The 22,568-nt window shown below is 42.3% G+C and overlaps 1 protein-coding gene across 1 annotated transcript in view; it reads left to right on the top strand.

Annotated features, from left to right (window-relative positions):
* Nucleotides 1-20,392, top strand: part of EPHA4 (EPH receptor A4) — a 104,594-nt gene extending 84,202 nt beyond the window's left edge. The window contains exons 9-18 of the mRNA XM_048314392.1: nucleotides 789-847; nucleotides 1,613-1,726; nucleotides 1,907-2,092; nucleotides 5,966-6,027; nucleotides 6,551-6,760; nucleotides 9,266-9,415; nucleotides 11,825-12,018; nucleotides 14,443-14,598; nucleotides 14,876-15,745; nucleotides 17,979-20,392. Of these exons, the coding sequence (XP_048170349.1) occupies nucleotides 789-847; nucleotides 1,613-1,726; nucleotides 1,907-2,092; nucleotides 5,966-6,027; nucleotides 6,551-6,760; nucleotides 9,266-9,415; nucleotides 11,825-12,018; nucleotides 14,443-14,598; nucleotides 14,876-14,990 (1,246 nt within the window). The 3' untranslated portion in view covers nucleotides 14,991-15,745; nucleotides 17,979-20,392. The remainder of the gene's footprint in view (nucleotides 1-788; nucleotides 848-1,612; nucleotides 1,727-1,906; nucleotides 2,093-5,965; nucleotides 6,028-6,550; nucleotides 6,761-9,265; nucleotides 9,416-11,824; nucleotides 12,019-14,442; nucleotides 14,599-14,875; nucleotides 15,746-17,978) is intronic.
* The last annotated feature ends 2,176 nt before the right edge of the window (nucleotides 20,393-22,568 follow it).

Below are 22,568 nucleotides of genomic sequence, written 5' to 3'. Positions count from 1 at the left end.
GCTGAGCAGACTCCTAAATATCCTCCCTAACAAACTAACTTCTTGTATTAGCTTTTCATAGTTCTGCTTGTCCATTGAAGCTTAAAGCTGAACTAATTAAATACATAACTAGATTACAATACCACATGTGTAGGTGTAGAAGTAGTAATCTACAGAATTAACATACTCTGCTACATTCTTTTCTCTAGCTCAGAGACTTAGTAGAGGAGCTCTGCCACCAGGAGTTCTTCAGCCCTTACAATTAAGAAGTGATTAAAAGAATAAGCAAAATCCTTGGAATCTTCATTTTTGATGGTCAAAAGTGGTGGTTTTTTTGGTTGTTTGTCTTTTTTTTTTTTTCTGCTGAGATCCTGATTTCCATGTTAAGAGACTTGTTTCCAGTTTTAAATTTGCAGTTAAATAAGTGTATTGATGTCGGCATTTGCCTAATGATGTTTGAAAATCAATCTACCAAAACACCTCCGTGGTAGATTTAAATCCCTGCATAGCAGGGCTAAAAAACAATTTGGCCCTTCAACTGCAAAACTAAGTTTGAAGAAAAAGTAGCTGAAACATGAACTATTTTTTCTTTCTTGAAATGCTGAGATGCAAATAGGTTTGTGTTTCCTTTGATGCTCTGTTGATGCCAATAACACATAGAGGAGCATGAGGATCCTCCTGCCCTGGCTGTGTGTTGTGTCATGGCTGTGGCAGGTGCCAGCAGCTCAAGTCTCTGCAGGTCAGGACAACCGAGCTTGTTTCAGAGTGAGATCCTTATTCTAATCTCCTATTGTGTTTTGTTCTGACAGGCGCAGTAAGTACAGCAAGGCGAAGCAAGAGGCCGATGAGGAGAAACACTTGAACCAAGGTAAAAGGCTCTGGTGCTTGGGTTGTAAAATATGGCTCATGTTCTGGTGCTCGGGAAATAAGGGATTGCATTCTTCTTGAGGCGAATACGTTTCTGGTTTCCCCTCTTGCAAACATTCTACTTTGAAATTAATTTATTTTAGTAACAGGGAAAACAGAAGTTATCTGGGTAAAATGGTTTGAGGGTACAGACAGGAGAAAAGTTTATCAAATTTTTGCATTGCTCTTTGCCACTGAAAGACACCTGTTCTGGGCCACTCGAAATTTCGGCAGGATTTTTCCCCACAGTACTTTGCTAAAGCAGTTTCTGAATGGGCCAGAGGCAATCCTGCAGAAAAGAGAATGTGAACTTTGCTGCCTTTTTTTCAGCACTGAATCCTATGGCTTCTTCTATGTACCAAACCCAAGACCTGAGCTCAGAACTTCCTGGCTCCCATAGGAAAAAGGGATGTATTTTAGTCTCACAGGTCCATGACTGGCCATTGGTATGCTAGTGATGGCAGTGATTTGTGAAGCTCATTAATTGGCAAAAGCCTGATTCCTTGCATCAATATTGGGAAATATTAAATGTTTGCACTTCAGAATATTGCACTGGGGGGAAAAATGCTTAAGTCCTCCCTTCCTTCATCAGTCATTCCTGGCTTACAGTACATTTTTATTGTACAGTCTCTTTGCTGTTGTATATCATTAAGGCTTCAGTCTCATATGTTCTGTGTTCAGCAGCGTGTAGATCAGTGACTTCAAATAAAACATTTCTGCCTTGCAGGTGTTAGAACATATGTGGATCCTTTTACATATGAGGATCCAAACCAAGCTGTGAGGGAATTTGCCAAAGAAATTGATGCCTCCTGCATAAAGATTGAAAAAGTTATTGGTGTGGGTAAGTGCCAGAACTTTTGCATTTTTTTCTGTAAATATACTTTTAAATTTGCTTTAAGGGAATGTATGATCCTATGGTTTTTGTATTACAGTTCTCCCAAATGTACTGACATAACAGTTTGACAACACAAGTGCATGCTTCAGGTTCATGACCATGGATTCTTGTGCCTTTTTCTTTAAGGGGAGTTTGGTGAAGTATGCAGTGGACGTCTCAAAGTGCCAGGAAAAAGAGAGATCTGTGTTGCTATCAAGACTCTAAAAGCTGGTTACACTGATAAACAAAGGAGAGACTTCCTGAGTGAGGCCAGTATCATGGGACAATTTGACCACCCCAATATCATCCACTTGGAAGGTGTAGTTACTAAATGTAAGTAGGTCGTTTTCGTGATAAGTCCAATTTGAAAGTCACTGAGAAAGTAAGTCTGTGTGGTGTGCACTGGCGTTTTTTTTCTTCTTACCCTCTTTCCTGTAAAATGACAGATGGAACAGATCCACTGATAGCTAATAGGAGGAAATCAGTGCAGGGCAAGTCATTAATCTTGTTGTCAGCTATAAATGGGTTTACGGTTTCAACTGATACTCTATCTGTGGGCAGCTTGTACAAGATTTTGTAGAGGGAATTAATACTGCAGGGGTTGACTTTTTTTTTTTTATCCCTTCTTGCTATGCCAAGCAGGCATCTTTCACATCTTTGCTAGACTGAGATGATTGTTAACAGGATAGGCAAAAGCAGATGGTGAGCGAAGAATTCAAAATGATGGGGGAAAAATACCAAAACAAAACTACGCAGTCATATGTTTAAAGTACAAAGCACAGATGTAAGGAGCAAACCTTTGAAATGAAGCAGGCTGTTTTAGTGTGAAACTTGCTTATTTGTTTTCTCTGATTTACAGGTGTGCTAATTTCACTCTGCAGAATTTACCTGGATGATCTTTTTGTTTGCTTGGTTTGGGGTTTTTTAAGTCTGTCAGTGTTCCTTGTGCCTTAGAAAGAGAGTGACAGTGCTTGCTGGGTGCTGTCTGTAGGCTAGAGCTGAAAATGTACCTGTGAGACAGCCATGCTTGGGTCTGACCTGATAAGGTGCCTCTGCCGCCACGGTGTAGGTATTGTCCCTGCTCCGACTGCCCTGGGTAGCATGGTGGCAAAGCCTGGCACTGATTGCTAATCCTAAAAGACCCTTTGGATGTCAGGGCTCATGCTCAGGGTAGCATAGAAAACAGGCTGTGATCTTGTGAGCTGCAGTCAAAGAGTGGAGTTTGTAAAGCTCACCTTCTGCAACATGGGGAACATGAATGCAAGGTATTAATAGTGGGAACAATTAAAATTCGAGATGGATGAAAAGTTAAAAAGTAAAATATTACTAGAAGAACAAAATACCTCTCATAGAGGGTTATCAAAACTATCAGTTCCACTGTAAAACTCTGTCCCTCTTGAGTGTCAGTGAGAGCTGATATTTACTCTGCCACTTTTGTTTCTGGAAATCTTACCCCTGCTCATTTGTGTTGCTGTCTCCTCGTCTGCCTTCTCTGAACATTTGAAAATGGCTCATACAGTGTGTGGCAGTTTGCTTTTAACAGCAAAGAGCAGTTTGGACTAATTTTGGCCATCATTTACTGAGATCCTCCCTCAAAACTAAAATTAAAATACAGTACTCTGTTTAAATTTGGAAGGTCTGAGTGTCTCTCTCTGTGATTGTCATAACAAAGGGGAAGAGGGTTGTGATCAGGCCACGGTGTTTGCCCCAGACAGCGATTCTTTTAGCACCTCGGTAAAAGAAAGGCAACAGGGGAATCTTTGTGTTGAAATCCTGCTGAGGCTGGAAGCCCCTGCACTGCTACAGCTCCAGCACTTACAAATGACCGTATGTATTTGCATAATGCAGTTGTCAGTGAATTAAAAGGATTGGGAATTTTCACCGAGGAGGTGGCATCCTGACCCGGGAGTGCTCCATTCCTGGCTCCCAGTAAGTGATGCTCCAGCAGCAACCCGGCTCCGTTACCTCCAAGCTGGGCTCCTGGGGAGGCAGGGCTACTTAAGAACACATTTATCTCCATTTCTCCATACGTTTTCTGAATGCTGTGATAAATGAATGCATTTAATAAACTGAAAATTAAAATGTGAGATAAATAGTGGTATAGATGGGGGTTGAGAGAGGCAGCAAAAAACCATGAATAAATTATTGGCTGCTAGTCAAGTACTTTTAATAATTGACTCACTGATGGTAGCTTCTCCTTCCTCTCCCTATCCCCCCTCCCCTGCTAAAGAAGTGCCTGAGTAATGAAATTACATGTTAATGCACTGAAAGAGTCTCCCTTTTTTCCCTTCTACGTTGACATAGTATCTTTTGATTGAGGAAGGTTAATTAATACTCATTTAGCTGTATTTGTTCAGTGGAAGGGTTGCTGTCACGGTTGCAAAGAATAGATGAAACAGTGCCGTATGCAGATTTGGTTGAAGTTTTTCCTCTTTCTACCAAAGAATGCTTGCAAAGGTGAATTAGAGGGAGGATGATGTTTTATCACACCCTTGTACTTAAGGATGTGCTCAGCCAAGGTCACTCAGCCCTTCATCCAGAGCAGTTCGCTTTATGCAATACAATTGCTTCTCTGCAGCATTCAATAATGGCATTTCACAGGCATGCCAGCTTGCATAGGACCAAACCAGTAAGAATTTGGATATCAGCAGGAAAGGGAAGTAAAACCAGGAGTAGTAAAAGGCCTCTAAAGGATAGGTTGGGACCGGAAAGGTGAAATAAGTAATGATGAGTGAAATAAGTGATGTACTGCACATACATGTTGGCCTAAGTGAAATGTGGTAAAAGGTTCTTACAGTCAGCCCTTATAGCTGACTTAAACCTTATGGTTTTCTAATTAAAAAAAGGTTACTTCAGAACCAGAAATCCCTTACAAATGAAGAGAAAAGCATCTTGGTGAAAGATGCACTGAGGTAGAAATTATTAGGGGAACTTCAAATGTTGCAGCATTTCACGGTAGGGTAATTTTTAGAGATGGTCATTCTGGAGCAGATACTTGCTGGTGACAGAAGCAAGGAAAAATTAAGTAGTTCTGGTACCTCTCATGCCAAGATGCAGTTGAGCTGTCTAGATGACCTGGCCTTTGAAGCCTTCTTTCCCTATAATGTGCCTGTATTCAGACCTGCTCCTGGAAGTAAAAGCTGAGTTTCTCTGGGACACCATCTTTTATTTAGGAAGAAAACTTTATAGTTCCTGTAGGTAAAGCATAAGAGAGAGGAAGGTTTGCCATACCAGTCAGCACTGATTGTCAGGTGCTCATCTTAACAGTGCTCATCTTGGGACTGGGCTTTTGCCATTCAACCTTTGATAAAGTTACTTCTGTACTTCTGCCATTGGTCACTTTTGATATTTTATCAGACCTATTTCTACAAATACCTGTGTGCAAGTATGTAGGATTTAACTCTGTGAAATAATTGGAGTATGTACCTAAATGTTTATAAAACTCTTAAGGACAACATCAAGCATTATTTGTGTACTTGCTGTTGTTTTAGGCAGGAGAGTGCCTAGAAAGCATCCCCCTGTCAGCAAAATTGCATTTCTCCTTCAATTGCCAGCATGGGGAGCTGGGTGCTGCTGAGCACTGTGCCCCTAACATGTGACACAGAGCACTGAGTCATTTTGCCCCTGGTTGACTTCAGGAGGCAAATGGCTTTGGCTCATTTATAAATAATGAGAGACACGGAATACAAATTGGGGACAGAGAAGGTTGAGAGGAACAGCCTGTATTTTTCGTTCTTGAATCCAGTTGTCTTGGAATACCTTGTAGCTCCTGACAGCTTCTAACTCGCCTAAAGCATTGATCTTTCAAAAAAGACAGGGAGACCAAAGCATTCACAAATTCCATTTTTCTACTCTGTAAGCAATTTAATTACATTAAAGATGTTTGTCAGGTTTGGACAGATCTTTGTTTCTTAGTTCTCAGTTACCAATTCATATATTCCTTAGAGAACAGGAGCCACTTTAGTTAAAGACCTTGTCAATGAATCAACCAAAGGGTTAACCTTCCAGATGGGCCCTTTAAATATTTCTGCCCTATAATATTTCATCTCTTGCTTCCCACAGCTGAGGCATAAGCTTGTTGCTTTTCAAATTAAATTAGGTTGTGTAAGCCAGGTGTCTTGGCAGTAAAATCATGTGCAAGCCATTTTTATCCCATTAACATTGGTGTTCATCAAGGAATTGTGTTTTTCTTTCTGCGCACTCTAGGTAAACCGGTAATGATCATAACTGAGTACATGGAGAATGGCTCCTTGGATGCCTTCCTCAGGGTAGGTGATTTCTTTGAAAGCTAAGGAGATTTTAGACTGGGAAACATTTTCTGGTTTTCTTTTTTTTTTTTTTCCCCCCAGAAAGATACTGAAACTTGTGCAGTTTCAAAGAAATTACGTTTATACTTGGGAAATTCTGTTTTCTGGTGTTGCTTCTATCAAAAACCAGAAAAAATATTAAGTGGAAGAATATAGAATAAATTAATTTTTAAAATAGCAGGATCTTAAATAATCCATGTTTAATGTGAGCAGTTCTGACTTGCTCCATTTTTGAAAGCATTGCAGTGCTGTAGGCTCATCATTGCAAACGGGATACTGCATCACTGAAAGCTGTGACAGAACCTCTGGGTTTTTGCTTTACTGGTGAATTATAGACACTGGTCAGGAGAGTGAGGAAGTAACATTGCACTTTATTTGAGAGAAGATGGGAATCCGCAGCTCAGCTCTTTGCCAATTTCAGCAGTGGCAATAATGTAGCTTTTAGCTTAATGCTCTGTGCTTTTGCTCCTTTCCCCATATGCAGAAGAACGATGGCAGATTCACAGTCATCCAGTTGGTGGGGATGCTCCGTGGCATTGGCTCAGGGATGAAGTACCTGTCTGACATGAGCTACGTGCACCGGGATCTTGCTGCTCGCAACATTCTGGTCAACAGCAACCTGGTCTGTAAAGTGTCTGATTTCGGCATGTCCCGCGTCCTGGAGGACGACCCTGAGGCAGCTTACACCACACGGGTAAGGGGGGAGGGAGAATGGCCATGTTGTCGTGCCTGCATGTTGGTTTTGTCTGACTGTGTGGGAGGTGACAGTGGTTTGTTTTAAAATAGTCTCAGTCACAAGTGAAAACCTAAATCTCAACCTAAAAGTAAACATTGGCCCAGGCTGCACAGCTCCTATAAATTGATGTGCTGTTACTGCTACAACAGTGGCCACAGCAGTATTTCTTCTCTGAGGATGTGACCCATGTATTCCTCTTGTTCCTTCATCGTGGTACAGCACGTGACAGGAATTGAATGCCAGAAATTGGAGCCTGGACTTCTGCTCCTTCTGGTATCTACAAACATGGTTTCCAAGTGGCTGGTCCTACTCACCTTTGATACAACAAGTGTGGACACACCACAAAAAAATAAACCAGATAAATCCACTTTTGCCCATCACAAAGCCAGCCATAAATTTGACCTAGATAATTTGGACTGGTAAACGTGTTAGGCCTACATTCCCATTTGTTTGTTTCCCATTTTATCTGTATTTCAGCATCCCACTGTTAAGTAATTTTGCTAAAGCCATTTTAATATGCTGCGCATGGAACAGGGCTAATGCAAGTACTTCTGGCCACAAAACAACATCCCAGCCATTACCAGCCTTTGTACCACTACCTCTGATATCAATGTGCACGTAAAGAAAAAAAAGTCATTTTATAAAGTCTCCTTTTTTAATTGCTTATTTTCTTCGTTTTTAAATATCTGCCATTCTCCATCTGTTCTCCCTAGTGCTGAGTTTGTTTGCAGCACTCAGATCTTGCCGTTTAATCCCAGCACTCATCCTTTAATGGATTCACAGCTCATTACAGGGAAGGATAGACTTATGTAGTATTAAATGCTGGCCAGCCATGGTATCCCTCACTCGTAGGGGTGGCAAGTGGAAGAAGCAGAAGCAAAGGTCTGAAAAGCTGTATTCAGGGAAATCAGAGTTTAGACAAGCACACAAGGGCAAGACAGAAATGACTGAAAAGCTTCTCTTTGAATTTAGCAAGTGGAGATATGGTATTGTTGGCTCTCAGGAGTAAACTAAAGAGAGTCAATGACATTTGCTTTATAGTCATTGTCTTCATTTGGTATCAGTAATGAAGGATCAGAAAAATTTGGATTAACTCCACTGTGCTCAAGCAGCTAAATATAAAGAGCTTATTGACAATTTTTAGAATGACAACCATGTATAAACAATGTCAGTGCATCTGTGTCTGAAAGGAAGAATAAAGCTTTTGCATAACCAGAGAGGATGCAACAGAATGCAGTTTTTAAAGCAACATTTTTTTAAGAGAATGATGTGTTCTGCTCCTGTTAGTAACTCATTAAAGTGAGAGCATCCTATAGTCACCAAGGCACATATTGCCACAACCTGATTCACAAAGGGCCTGATGCAAAGGCTGAAGCAGCCAGGAGAAGGACCCCTTTTGATTTCCCCTGGCTTTGGAACCAGTCCATATTAAACATTTGAGAGATACAGTAGAACAATATACTATTAAGTATGCACCCACTGCTCTCAGTTATGGATAAAAGCTATCTAGGAGATGGCTGGGAACAGAACTACCAAAATAAACTTAATCAAAAAAGCATAAAAGCAAATGAAAAAAAAAACCAAAAACCTTTGTTCAGCTTAAGTCATTCCCCAGATGGAACTGCAGGAAACCAAAAGCTCAATTAAAAACACCTTGCATATTAGCATAAACAAAAGGAGAAATCTCTGGCCTGGGATCACTCAGCTAAGGCAAAATCAGATAAACAGGATGGAGTGAGTTCCTTTTTAAACAGTGTAGGACCTCAGTGGCCCAAATCAGATGCCCAAGCGTTTTTATTTGTTTAAAAAGAAGTATTTTAAGAAGAGGCAGCTTTCTCCAACAGGTATCAAAAGCAGCCTTGTATCCTGGTCTGCTGTTGAACTCCTCCCCCAGGGTCCGGGAGAGCCCACAGGCTTGCTTGCCCTCTTACATCTCTGGTGGGAGTTGGGATATTGCCCATGGGAAACACCACTGTATTCATAAATCTTCCCAATTTATCCTCTCTTTATTTTACCTTTTTGAAAAGCAAAACCTTTATAATCCCATTTTTCTGAAACAGGCGAAACAGGTCAGACAGGCAAGCAAGGAAATAGTAATTAATAGCATGTACTTATTTGTTTTGTCAACTAAATCTCTAATATATACTTTGTAAAACCCCTGGCTTGTTCTCAGGCTTCAGCGTAGCCCTAAGCAGAGATCTCTTGGAGGGCTGATAAAAATACATTTAACAATTTACTGGTTGGCCTCCTCGTGACTAAAGAAAACAGATGGGCAGCATTGCCTCCTGGTTGGATCTGACAGCTTTATGGCAAGCAGGAGAGAAAGTGGATGCCTTTTTAAGAAGGGTTCTGGAGTTGTACACAATAAAACCATTTTGTATTTTGAATGTGTAGAGCGGTGTCAGCCATGCACATTGCTGGGTCAGTGACTCACCAGCCTATGATTCCTTTTCTTGGTGGCAGGGTGGCAAGATCCCCATCAGGTGGACTGCTCCAGAGGCCATTGCCTACCGCAAATTCACCTCAGCCAGTGATGTGTGGAGCTACGGCATTGTCATGTGGGAAGTGATGTCCTATGGGGAGAGACCATACTGGGACATGTCCAATCAAGATGTGAGTCTCCTCCTGAGCTTCTCTGCATTTTCTCTCCCTTACCCCCACCATGCCTTTATCTTTGTCCTTAGATGTCTGCTGATGTGTTTCTGTGGCAATTGCTATATGGCTATAAGACATTTATTCCAGGCTTTTAAAAGGATATCATGGGTGGTAGACTCCTGTTTTCTCAGGGAACCTCTCTGGAGCTGAAGTTCCTTGAGTACTTCAAGGTTTGTCTGTGGTCATGGACTAGGGTATTCTCAAGTTAGGGTCTATACCTTGTGCATGGGGTTTATTTGGTTTGGTATTTTAAATTAAAAAAAAAAGCAAATAAAGAAAAAGGGAGGGAAGGGAAACCAATGTATTTAAACTCTCAGGTCGTAATACTGTCAAGAGAAGGAAGATTTGAATGTTCATATTAAAACTTGAGTTTACTGAATGTTTTTAAGAGAAAAACACTTGAATTTAATTGGGCTTCCTATTGGTAGTTAGTTCTTGAAGCTCCACTATGCTTGTAACTCTTCCAGGTGATTTTGTTTTGTGTAGGATATCTAAATTGACACATAAGAAATCCAACTCTGATTATCAGTCAGGGCATCCTTGTGACAATGGCATAGCTGCCCCCTGAGGGCATTAAAAAACAGCTTTTGTAAATGACCATTCTTAAATTATGCATGTCCTGTTTAACCGTACCATCTGGACTACTTCAGTGTGTTCCAAGAGGGACTGTGCACAATGGCTGCTGTTCCAGAAGAGTATTTAATAATAATGCTAATAAGAGCTTTTGCTAATAGAATTTTTATTAAATGAAAAAAAAATCCCAGTGAAAATAAGGCCTAGATTATCCGTAATTCTTCTCCCAGGGGATTTACAAGCAAATAAAGGAAGAAGAAAATGGTAATCTGAATATATGGCCATGGGAGTGGTTAAGGCATTTTACAAGTCATCTGCTTTCTTCTGTGGAGCTGAACATTTTCAAAGAGTGTCTAGATGCGGATGGCATTTAATCTAAATGGGGGATATAATTTTAATTTCCTTCTGATGTGAAACGTCTCTTCTGGCACCCAATCTTGCCTTCCTTTTGCTAACAGGAAGTCATCAAGACTTAGCAAGAAAATAAAACACCAGATGTGTCTCAGTCGTATCAGGCATGTCTGCACAGCACAGTGGAGCTCACTGCAACAAACAGAGCTGTTTTTATTAGAGCTGTTTATGTTAGGCTGGTGTTCACTGCGACTGTGCACTGCTAGACCATGTTGAAAAGCTGGCTGGAACAAGATAGGGAAAGCCAGTATTACTGTCTCTGCACACTCTTTGCAGTACATGGCATAGACATGCCTTTTTTCTCCTTAATAATGGCAAGAGCAGTGCTGTTCACAGCAAAGCAGAAGTGGATTTCAGATTATACTCAGTGTCTGTTGGATCAAGAGAAATCGAAAGGATCTTCATACGTGGAGTAGTGAGAGCCACTTTGTTTGTGGTCACTGAATAGCTTCTAATAATGCAAGCATATCCCTCACCTTGTCCTCCCAGTGGATTTTAGCCACTAATTGGACAAGTCCAGAAGGAGGGAATTTAGTGCAACTCAAGTCTCTGAGCACTCCTGGTCTCTAGTCTCATGGTGAGTCCTGCCAGCAGTGTTATATCGATTAATTCAGATCTGAAGGCTCCTGGGTCATGTCCCTGTCATGTCAGAATTGAGTTCTGGTCATGTCCTGTCCTCTTGAGAGAGTTAAGAAGCCGTTAGAGTCTCTGGAGTGCTTTTTGGAGGGTTTGAAGTGACTTCAGTCCAAGTTTCTCTGGGTTCTGTTAAATACGAAATACATACTTAAGATGTCTTGGACTTCTGTAAAGCTGCGCAGAAGGGTTCCTATCTCTGCGTTTCTTGGCTCAGAGCTTACAGCAGTGAGAAAACAGATTCCCTGCAAGGCCTCTGTTACTGACAGAGATGAGCTAGGCCAGGAGGACAGGGGGAGGGGTGATCTGCTGTACCTTAAAAACGATGGGGGAAATACAGTCTCAACATACTGCACCCAAAACTGACTGATAGTAAAGACTTGTAGAGCTGTTGCTTCTCTAGCCCTCTGTCCAATGAGGATAGTTGCTTATTTCTAACCAGGGCTCTTCTGTCATCCCTGTATCCCATGTGAGGCTTAAATAATCCCATGTGCTTTTTGGTGACACATTGCCCTGCCGTATCTGATGTCTGCTCTGGGTGCTGTACCATTTTAGTTTTGAGTTGCAGAGGAGGAATGACAGTTCTGAGACCACCAGCTGCCTGAGTCTGAGTGCAATTTTCAGTGTTGTGTCACCTAACTGTAGGTTTGTCACCATAGTCTGGATGGCCCTAGAATAAACGGTGCTCAGCTGGTAGATGTGAGCAGTGTCTGATGTTCTCTAATGTGTTCCTAATTGTGCTATTTGTAGGTGATTAAAGCCATTGAGGAAGGGTACCGGCTGCCCCCGCCGATGGACTGCCCCATCGCTCTGCACCAGCTGATGCTGGACTGCTGGCAGAAGGAGCGCAGCGACCGGCCCAAATTTGGACAGATCGTCAACATGCTGGACAAGCTCATCCGCAATCCCAACAGCCTCAAGAGGACAGGCAGTGAGAGCTCCAGGTCAGCTGTGCTCTGTCACGGTGATGTACGAGGGAGTGCAGGGGAGGTGACAGGCTGAGTGCAGGTGGCACACAGCTCTGCACAGCAGCCACTGCTCTGCGTGGGCGAGCGTGGAGCTCTGCTGGCTCCGTGTGGCCCCCAGGGCAGCCAGGCTCACCAGCCCTGCCAGGAGGAAAGGGGAATGAGCAGAGCTGCTGCTGGATCACACCAACGCTGAGCAAGTTTCCAGCACAGTATTAAGCACGTCCTGACACAGGCAGGCTCTGTTGGAAAGCTGAAAGTTTGCTGCTTCTTTCTCCTTCTCCTCCCTGGTGAAAGGGCTTAAACGAGTAGGGTCACCTCAATCAGTGCAGCTAACAGCAGTGATGTGGTTTTCTGCAGGAAAAGCACATCATCAAGTTTTATAAACCCTAGATTTGTGTAGGATTTGCAAATGAGCATTACAGCATTACAGCCAACGCCTCGCAGGCATTGGGAAGGTGTGGATTAATTTTTATATGAATTTGAATTTAATTTTGTGGAAAGCCAGTTTCATGTCTCCACCAATCCCATATTACATTTGTTTTGTTTGCTAAGCATGGTGTACCTGGTACGTGCAAGAGAAGTACAGCAGGAAGGAAACTCCCAGAGTTGTAGGGTAAAACCAAAATATCTTTGTTGGGACAGATCAGCAGTTTGTTTAAGCCGGTGAAACACTGCTGAAGTAATGGGAGCTTTACTAATCTACACCAGCTTTGGTCTGGTTTTCTCAAATGTCTTTGCTTTGTCAGTAGATTTGCTTGCAGCAAATATGGAAAAAAAGCTTGAAAGAAACGAGAAAGATAATAGGAAAATGTTTTTTAGTAGGAGGGAAGGTACAAAAATATGTACTAGACAGTGCAAAATTAAGTTTCTTGAATCAGTGAGGGAGTGACAGAGATTCTGTCTCAGCCTCCAACAGAACAACATCCTTTTTTAAACTTGTATGTCCCTCTGTGTGTCTTGCTTACAATATATGTCACCAGAAGAGGGATCATTAACCCTGTGAGGCCACGATCACCACGTCTTCCAGATTGCCCTAATTGCACTGGAAGCCTGGCAAAAATGTATCCTCCCTTGAGGCTTAAATAATTTACATGGTGAAAATCACAATATGATCTGCTGTGATAATTTGATTGAAGAATCACAGTATGAACACCTCCATTTTGCTTTCTTTTCAATTTACAGGTGCTCTTTAAAAATATATAGATTTTACAATAGTTAATAACCTGTTCAAGGTCATTCTGTGTGTGTGTGTGTGTAAGTTAACAGCCTATTCAAGGTCATTTCACGTTCATGGCTCTTTATAAATATTTTTCTTGTCTTCAGAATAGGAATTTCAAATATGCATATAATATTATTAATATACTACTTTATACATGAAGTGTTGGAAGCATAATTATATATAAATAGGCTGCCAGCATTGGTCTTGTGTTAGATAGTGCAGTACAAGAGTTGAAGCAAGTATTACTAGCATGTACTCAATGCCTCGGGCAAGACCTAACCATGCTATTGCACACCTAGTCTTTGATGATGTGCATTTTCAAATAAATTGCTAAATGATAATTGTTTTGATTAGATAGATAGCAGTAATTTATAGTGCTTAATGAAGCTGTGACTTATGAGATACATGAAATAATAAAAATGCAATATTAATAAGAGAAGAAAATGTAAAAATAATTATTGACAAAACTGTGCAAGGGAAAATGAGAAACACATTCCACAGTGCAAACAAAAGATCAAAGCTCGTGTGATTCCCGCCACTCCTGGCACACACTCCGGTTAGGAATGGATTGATTAAAGAGGGGATTAACTCCCTGCGGTCCTGAGTTTGATTGAATGCACTGAGCAGACCTGGCTAGAAACAAGAGTTATCTGAACCCACCCTGAGTTTTACCCTCCAAACCAGTCTGGCAGGGTGTGAGCTCCCAGTTCTTTGCACATACTTCAGTAGTGTTTCTATAGCTGCTGAGCTGAGGTCTGACACATGCAGGCTTGGCAAGGTCTGGCATTGCTGCCCATGAGATACAGACCCAGCAGGCTGAACGCCTTCCAGCATTGCCGTCCTCTTTATTTTGGGGAGTAAAAGCATTTTCTATGAACTTGGTTGTATCTGAGGTGGAAATTGTAAGCTGCATTGTGCTTCAAATTAGATCTCAAACCAAAAATAGAAACCTCAGGTCAAATTCACTCTTAGCAAAAATTGGCCTATTACTTTGCATCTGGCTCAGTTTCTTGCGTTGCTCTGAGTTGATGTGCAGTGCCACCAGTTTCATTGGGCACAGCCTCTTGCACTTGCTTTCCCTCATCCTTGAGGGTAATAATTGTTGTAGAGACCGAACTTTGGTTTGTGGTTCGTGATCCAGCTGACACCATTTCTCTGTCCTTTCACTGTTTGGCATCCAGACCTAGCACAGCCCTGCTGGATCCCAGCTCCCCTGAGTTCTCGGCGGTTGTTTCTGTCAGTGACTGGCTCCAAGCCATGAAAATGGAGCGATACAAGGATAACTTCACAGCTGCTGGCTATACCACCCTAGAGGCTGTGGTGCATATGAACCAGGAGTAAGTACTCAGCGATATAACAAAAAAAACTGGTAAATCTGGATTTAATCAGCCTCTTTTGCTTTGTGCTGCATATCATTACACTCATTAAAGGAATGGAATGCCTTTCATTTGGATGGAGGATAACTTTAAAATGCCTCCACTTACTTAATTAAACATTTCTGTACATCTGCCTTCCTTTTGCTAATGCTGCTTGTGGTTGACTCTTAATATTTTTCTCTGCACCAGCATCTGATTCGTGGTTCTCAGCCCCTTATTCTTCTCTTGCTTTCCACAGGGACCTGGCCAGGATTGGGATCACAGCCCTGGCACACCAGAACAAGATCCTGAGCAGTGTCCAAGCGATGCGCACCCAAATGCAACAGATGCATGGCAGGATGGTTCCTGTCTGAGCCAGCACTGAATAAACTCAAAACTCTTGAAATTAGTTTACCTCATCCATGCACTTTAATTGAAGAACTGCACTTTTTTTACTTCGTCTCCTCGCCCGTCGAAATAAAGATCTGCAGCATTGCTTGATGTACGGATTGCGGAACCCGAGTGTGTGTGTTGGGAGGGGGACCTCCAGAAATGACAAGTCGTCATTTGAAACCAGACCTGGAACAAATTGTTTCTTGGAACATACTTCTCTTGATCAATGATATGTAAAATATGTGTATCTATATATATATAAAGTCACATTCAAGTTTTGATGCTGTGTTTGCTGCCAGATACTGTGCTTAAAAAACAACAGCATTACTTTCCTTCTCCCTGTGACCCGTAGGATTACAACCATAGTGTTTTATTTGTGGGTGAAGCCACCGTTGTGCATCTTTCACTGGAATGAAGAACCCGCCCTAGGATATTTTTTGCAGACTTGATGCATCACTAACACCATGCAGAAACCTCACTGAGAATATCGTGTGGCTCATCAGTGCCTGCCACTTAGTGATCTACCTGTTTATGGGCTTGAGACATGAAGTGACCCACCTTGTGGATTACTGGGCAAAACTGGACTTTTGGGGAGGTTCTTGGCTGTTGTGCTGAAGCCTACCGTTGAAAGACTTTTGTGACCATCTTGCCAGTAGTGAGCTGTGACAATCGTGGCTGTGGAGCTTTCAGACTTCTTTTCTCTTTCAAGAAACTTACTCCCTTTGCCTCATGGAAGGTCAGTGGAAGTACAGTGTCCAACGTGTTCATGGTGCTTTATTTTGTAAACTGTGCTAGGATCTCATCACTGTTGGGGGAAAATAAAAAATGCTGTGGTTTGTATTGTTTGGAGTTCGTAACTGGTTTGTAAGAATCTGTGCTGGTTTCCCAGACTAATTGCTGAACCTTTCCCATTGTTTGCTCTATTTGATGGCGGTGACAATTGCACTATCTCAAATTGCTCTCAAGCAATTGCATGTTAGGGTGTGCAGACAAGGTGTTAGGAGTGTGTCGGGGCTCAGCTCTGAGCTGAGAGCTTGACCCCACTTCATACTGAGAGCAATAGGGATGCCCTTATGCTTTGGCTGCATATGGATCCCATAGAAAGCAAGAATAACCTTGTAAAGTATAGATACTCATAAAGGCAGCAAGAAGAACCAAGGACTTTACTGGCATGCTCATGAACAGCAGTAAAAACATTATTTGGGTTTTAGAAAGGTGTTTCAGTTGTGGTGTCAGTGGTTTTATGGGAAGGGAAGCAGAAGGAAATGGGACTGTGCATGCAGCCTTGCTGGTTTTGTGCAGTTTGGGTGTCAGGCATGGTGGCAGCTCTGTGCAGTGCAGCGGTGTAACAGTTCAGGCACCGTGATCCAGTTGGATCAGCTGTGGGAACCAAAATCCACTTTGGAAACCAGCCCCATAGGATGGGTATCGGGGACTATCAGGGCAGCTGTGGGTGTGAGTGCCAGGTGCAGACTGTACAGCTGGGGCATGATACCCCTCTGCAGGCATGGCCAACAAGATGGAGTGTGGAAAAGCTGCCCTCTGCCTGCTCTAGGGAATAGATGGAAGTTGAGTGACTGGAAACATCCTCTGGGTTGCTAGGTGGAGGAGACTGCTGTGGGAATGTCGTTGTCCTCAGTAGGTCACACAGGATAAAGCTTTATCCAGTAAAGCTCTGAACACACTGAGGCTTGAATTTATTTATAATAAGGCTTTGATTACTCTTTTTGAACAGAGTATGTAAGTTAGGTTCCTTTAAAGTCCTTCTGAGGACCAAAGTGATGAGATGACCTTAATAAAAAGACGGGCGACTTACTCTGTGCTGAGTAGGAGGAGGATTTTCATGACACGTCCTTTAGAACTGACAATGCATTTCAGCTGTGCCAGGCACAATGTCAGAAAGGTGAGATTTATAGTTTAATGGCACTAAGACTGGCTCTTTAGTCTGTAATATTTTGGTCCTACTCCACACCTGACAGCAAATTCAGAAATGATTTAGTGGCTTTATATGTCAGACATTTTTAATAATTGAGTTTATCCTAAATCCAAAACAGTTCACTCAGAAGGACAAATCGCACATACTGTATTGTCACTCACATCACTTTTTATCACTTTTAACAATAACTTGCTGATTTTAACCACTAACTCTCCCTCACTCCCAACTCTCTCAGAGAACAACTTGTTCTGAATATGAGATGCTAAATTTGAATCCTGTCAAGTCATGACAGCTCAGTATAAACTGTTCTGCAGTATTACTTATAAAAGCTTTTCCATTTCAAGAAATTTAAGATTTCTTTAAAAAAATCTACTTAAACCAGCATGTTCTAATGTCACTTTGCCAGGCAACATAAGAAGTAGTTACTCATTTTAAAGACCTGACATTTGTACTTTCAGCAGGAAAAATTCTTCTGCCTCTCAAGTGCAGAGATACTTGAAGTTTCCTTGCCGTAAATCTGTTCTGTTCTGTTGAGATCATCTTTTTATCTAAAACCAAAATACACCCAGTTTTCTGGCCAGTTTGTTAAACTTCTGTCTTGGAGTCTAGTAGTGGTAATTCAAAACAGTGCAATATTTTCCACACAAAATGGAAAACTGTGTCCCTATAGAATGAAAACTGTGAAAGCAGCTCAGATGCTGGGTTTTCAGCACTGCCACTGGTGGTTGTGCTTCCTGTGATAAAATATGGCCAGTGGGGGGCATCCACTGGAGTGTGATTCTAGCTGGAAGAGAGCAGATTGAAGAAACAAAAGGTGGCACATGTAAATATAGATAGAAAGATTGATTGATTGGTTGATTACATATGTATATAAGGTATGCCATGGAAGCAAGACTTGGAAATAGTGTGAGAGAAGGAAGAAAGGGAAGGCAAAGGGTTCCCACCCTTGGAGTGCTGCCATTTGGGCAGGTCTGGGTGTCTATCTTGATGCATGTGTTTTAATACATTTGATTTGGGTTCTCTTTTTGTGCAGGGAAATGGATTTTGCTTTCATGGCCTCGTAGCCCGTCCCGTTGATCACATTGACCACGGAGGAATACAGACTAGACATGAAGCCTTCTGGACCCACAGTTGCGTCTTCCATAGCACTGATTCTGGAGAGCATGTGCTGAACAGTCATCAGTCCCCGAAGAGAGTGTGACTTTTACTTTTTTTTCCTGGGCCACCCACTCCGTTGTTTTTCTCCGTTGAGCGATAACTAACTCGTTAAGACTCAGCACCCAGTTGTCACTTGAGGAATGTACTGTGTCAAAACCCTGCAGACTTCTGGATTTTTTTTTTCCTCCTCTTCTGCTTTCTCTGCCTACCTTTGGTTTTATTTATATATTTTGTTGTTGTCTCTCCTCATTCCCCTGGCTGTCACTGCTGCATCCCAGACGAATGCAGGTGACAGAGCACTATACATCCTACCATGGACGCCAGGCCAGGTGCCACAGCAAAGAACCCAGTTCCTGTGAGCTGCCTATGTGCATTGCTGAAGTGACATTTTACACTAAAGGTGCCATTGCAGTGATATAAATATATTTTTTTCCTTGAATTGATAATGGATTATTACCTTCTCTGAAAGGTGTGTACGTGTGCTTGTGTGTGTGTGTCAGCGTGCAAGTCACCTCATGTGTAGAACTGCCTGTGAATGTGCCCCAAACACCTCTGGAAGCGCAGGAGTCCCCTGTCCTATGAGACCAGGCCGATAGCTCATGTCTGAAATGGTAGCATGAACACACACATTAAAAAATGTTGAAATTTCTGTATCTGTAAGTATTTTTTAGTTGCCACACTAACGTTGTTGAGTAGTTCTGCAGCCTGAACAGGGGCAATTTCGAGTTAGTTTTGGGGTTATGGATTGTGGGATCTAAAGGGTGCTAAAGGTTTTTGTTGAGTGTTGTTTATTCGTACTAGTGCCCTGCTCATGACTGAGACCAACCAGTTTTTTAGTGGCAAGGTGATGGAGGCAATGCTTGCATCTCCATCCTGAGTAATCCTGAACTGAATTCTTATGTAGCCTTTTTTATCTGCAAAAATAGGATTTTAAAGACTTGTTGAATGCTGACAAATATATGCAATTCTTCCATTCGCAGAAGCACCTTGCTCTGTGTGCAAGCTGTGGAATATGTCAACGTAATAATAAGAACACTTCCCTGGTTCCCAGCACAGATAAGGAACAAAAATGCAACAAGACCTGTAAAGTTACAGTTAGCAAGAGTTGTGAAGTGTGTCCTGTTTCTTGTGCGGGTGGAGAGCAGGTTAAGTGCAGTAGAAGACGCTCTTTCTTCCATGGCCCAGGGAGCAGTGCTGCAACGTACTGGTACTACCTGGGAGCACTTTCTGCGTTTGGAGAATTCATCGTAGTGTAGCGTGAGGCAGCTGGAGTGGAGCTGAGTACTGGCACCCAGGGGACGCAGGGCCACAAGTACCTGGCGTGGGGCAGGTGGAGGTGCTCCCTATGTGCTCCCTGGGGCTGTCCCCTGCCATGGGACTCACTCTGCACATGTGGGGCAGTCTGGATGTGCAGCCTTGCCCGAGCTGTGACGTGGTGTCCCGAAGTTGCTCCTGTTTCCTCTTTTCCCTCCTTGCTGACCCTCCATGGTAATTCTGCCTGATCTGACAGGAGGAGAAGCAGGGCCTGGCAGGGAAGCGAGGAGAGCTGTGCTGAGGCTGGGCATGGCAGGCTACCAGGAGGTGCCAGCTGTGCCTGGCATGGGTGGCCACAGGCTGGGCCGCCACAGGGTGCTCCAGACGGAGCTGGAGCGAGAGGAAGGCGAGTGCCACGGCACTGCTGCCCTCGGGACAGGCCACTGCCGGCCTGTCCACCATGACAAGTGTGTTCAATTGTCCTGCTCACACACCACTGGTTGATGTTTGTCCAGGTTTCTTGCTGTGCTAATTTTGTGATGGATCTTATGTATTAAAAATATATATGTATAAAATGCAAAAAAAGCTGGTAAGTAACCAGTAAACAGGAGTTAAAAAGCAGTATTTTTCTTTTATGTGACATTTTCATAACCAGAAAAAAAAAAATCTGAAATACTAATCAGACAAATAAAAAGAGAGTGCATTTATTTTTTTGTATCACTGCAAGTATGTTGGAATATGCAAGGACTGTGGTTAAAATTAGAATGTATGAGGCATATTATAATTTAGTTCATACTGAAAAAATCTAACAGCATTTCTTGGTTCGTGCATTTGAACGATCTCTGGGTTAGATATATAGATTTTTCTATTTTGTTTTAATTTGTAATTTTTTTCTCCCTCCGTGAATTTTAGGTACACATAACTTATGTCATTTATTTATGGTCTTTTATACCTAGTTTGTAAAATTGTAAAATAGCAAACAATGCAAACATTTGCATTTGAAAATAATAAAGTAGTTGCTGTACAAACCTGAAACTGACTATTTCTAATTATTGCATGTTTTTTTAATTTAGAGTTTACCCACAACAGATACAAATACAGAATTCAGAGCGACAGTCCTGGTGTTTGCCCCAAAGGGATTTACTCTGTTCAGCAGATTTCATAGGAATGCACTCCCAGAGTTCATTTGAGCTGTGTGTCTCCTGCATGCACCTTAAAGCACATTGCTGTCCCTTGCTCCTGTCCTGAACTGTGGTGTATGTGATGTGGGAAGGTGGTGCAGCCAGGCTGACCTTGTTAATAATATCAATGATACTTCCTTGGAGACCAGGTGGTTTCCATGGGCACTATGCCTGAGAAAAATCTACAGGCTCATAATTTTTCATATTCATGACTGGGATCGGCTAGGGATAGTGTCCCTTCCTTGCTCCCCAGCCTGGACCTTGCCTAAGGTCAGATGTCACCATGGCAGAAATCCTACAGTTTTGACAGTGCCCTTTGGGCCAGGGCACCACTTCTCCTGTGGGACCATGACCTTGCTGCTGAGCTACTGCCTGCGCTGCTCTGCTCAGGGGCTACCTTTGCCTGTGTCGGTGGGCTCGTGTTGGAGACTCACGGCCAGAGAGGGAGAAGGGGAGAGGTGTCAGGAGCAGCAGAAAATGGAGAGGCCTGGTTTCCCTGAGGAGGGCTCCAAGCCAGGAACCAAGACCATGGATATTGTGTAAAGGATGTAGCTGTGTGATGGGCACATGGGCGTGGGCTCTATCGTCTGGGTGCCGAGGGTGCAGTGGCCTCAGCCATCACCTCTACAGGGCTGCTGCTTAGTTTGGATACATAGGCTTTTAACTACCCAGGTTACACATGTGCACCATTCACGGGGGGGCAAAGAAACAATGGTGGCTCTTGAAGAATTTTCCTTAAGATTTTGAGCTATGAAGAAGATTTTGAACCAAACTCAAATTGGAAAAGACTCCAGTGATGCCAGCAGAACAGTATTGTGCAGTGCTGGTCCCCAAAAGCCCTGCTACTAGCACTGGGTGGTTGTATTTTAAAAGCAAGTTCACCTTCTGTAGCTGGGTGAGGAAGGCAGCCAGCTGGGTGTTTCTGGGGTGCCTGGATTCAGCCAGTCGGGTATTAAGAGAGAATGTGTCATGGGTGGAAAAACAGATTCCATTTCATATGCACAAGGATGTTTTACAAATTGTTTAGTTTCATTGTGAAATGAAAAAAGAACCTTTACATATTTTTTAAGAAACAACTGTTCAAGATGTCCAGTGAGGGTTAAACACTTGGGCCTTCTCCCTTCTTTTGCTGATTCTCTGCTCTTTATCCCTTTTAGCTCCCAAATCTGAGAAATCCTCTCAAAACTTTTTATTCCAATTGTTTCATTTACTTCCAAGTATATGGATTTTACTGAAAGATTTCCTTGCCAAAAATACATTTTTTCTCTCCCTGCCCCTCATTCTTTCCACATACTTTTACAGTAGCATGAGGCAAGCAAATCTATTTACACATAAAGCCCATATATTTTCATTTCATTGATGGTGAATATCCCTGTCCTTGAGCTGAGTGTGGTGTAGTACAAAAAATGGACATTGGGGCCCCTGTAGACATGTCAAGAAAAACAAAATATTTTTTGACAATTGCAAAGCAAAAAAAAAAGGCATGTTAAGCTCTAAATCAGCAACATGATTAAACCTAGAGCTACATTTGAGGCCTTGACCTCAGTTATTTTACCCTTTCCCTTGCAGGGAAGTACCCTTGGGCCATTGACTGATCCTCTATTGAATGGGTTACAGCCCCCTGACATATCTTATTTCTGGCAGTGGCCCTGAACATAATTCTTTGTTTATAGGAGCCTCTGAGAAAGTTACATGAATATGTAGACTTTTAAAAGTAAAATTAAAACCTAAAGCATTTCATTGCAATCAGTTTAGTAAAATGTATTCTCCATGGGTGGATGGAGAGAGTAGCCACAAGAATATGCTGCTTTAACTTACTTTCATACATATACATGTATTTGTATTTATGGGGCAATTATACCCCAGTAATCTACTGTGCATTAGTAGCCTTTAACCCGACCAACAAAACATAATATAAATCCTTGTTTTTATAGTGCTCTTGAACTTACTCATTATTGTCTTCTATAAAATCTTGTAGTTAATTAAATGGGCTGAGGCGTTTTGAGACATCCATTTTTTGAAGAGTATTT

This window comes from Corvus hawaiiensis, chromosome 10, assembly GCF_020740725.1.
Source record: "Corvus hawaiiensis isolate bCorHaw1 chromosome 10, bCorHaw1.pri.cur, whole genome shotgun sequence".
Taxonomy (NCBI): Eukaryota; Metazoa; Chordata; class Aves; order Passeriformes; family Corvidae; genus Corvus; species Corvus hawaiiensis.
The sequence above is the reverse complement of the archived record's forward strand: the minus strand, read 5'-3'. Positions and strand labels throughout refer to the sequence as shown.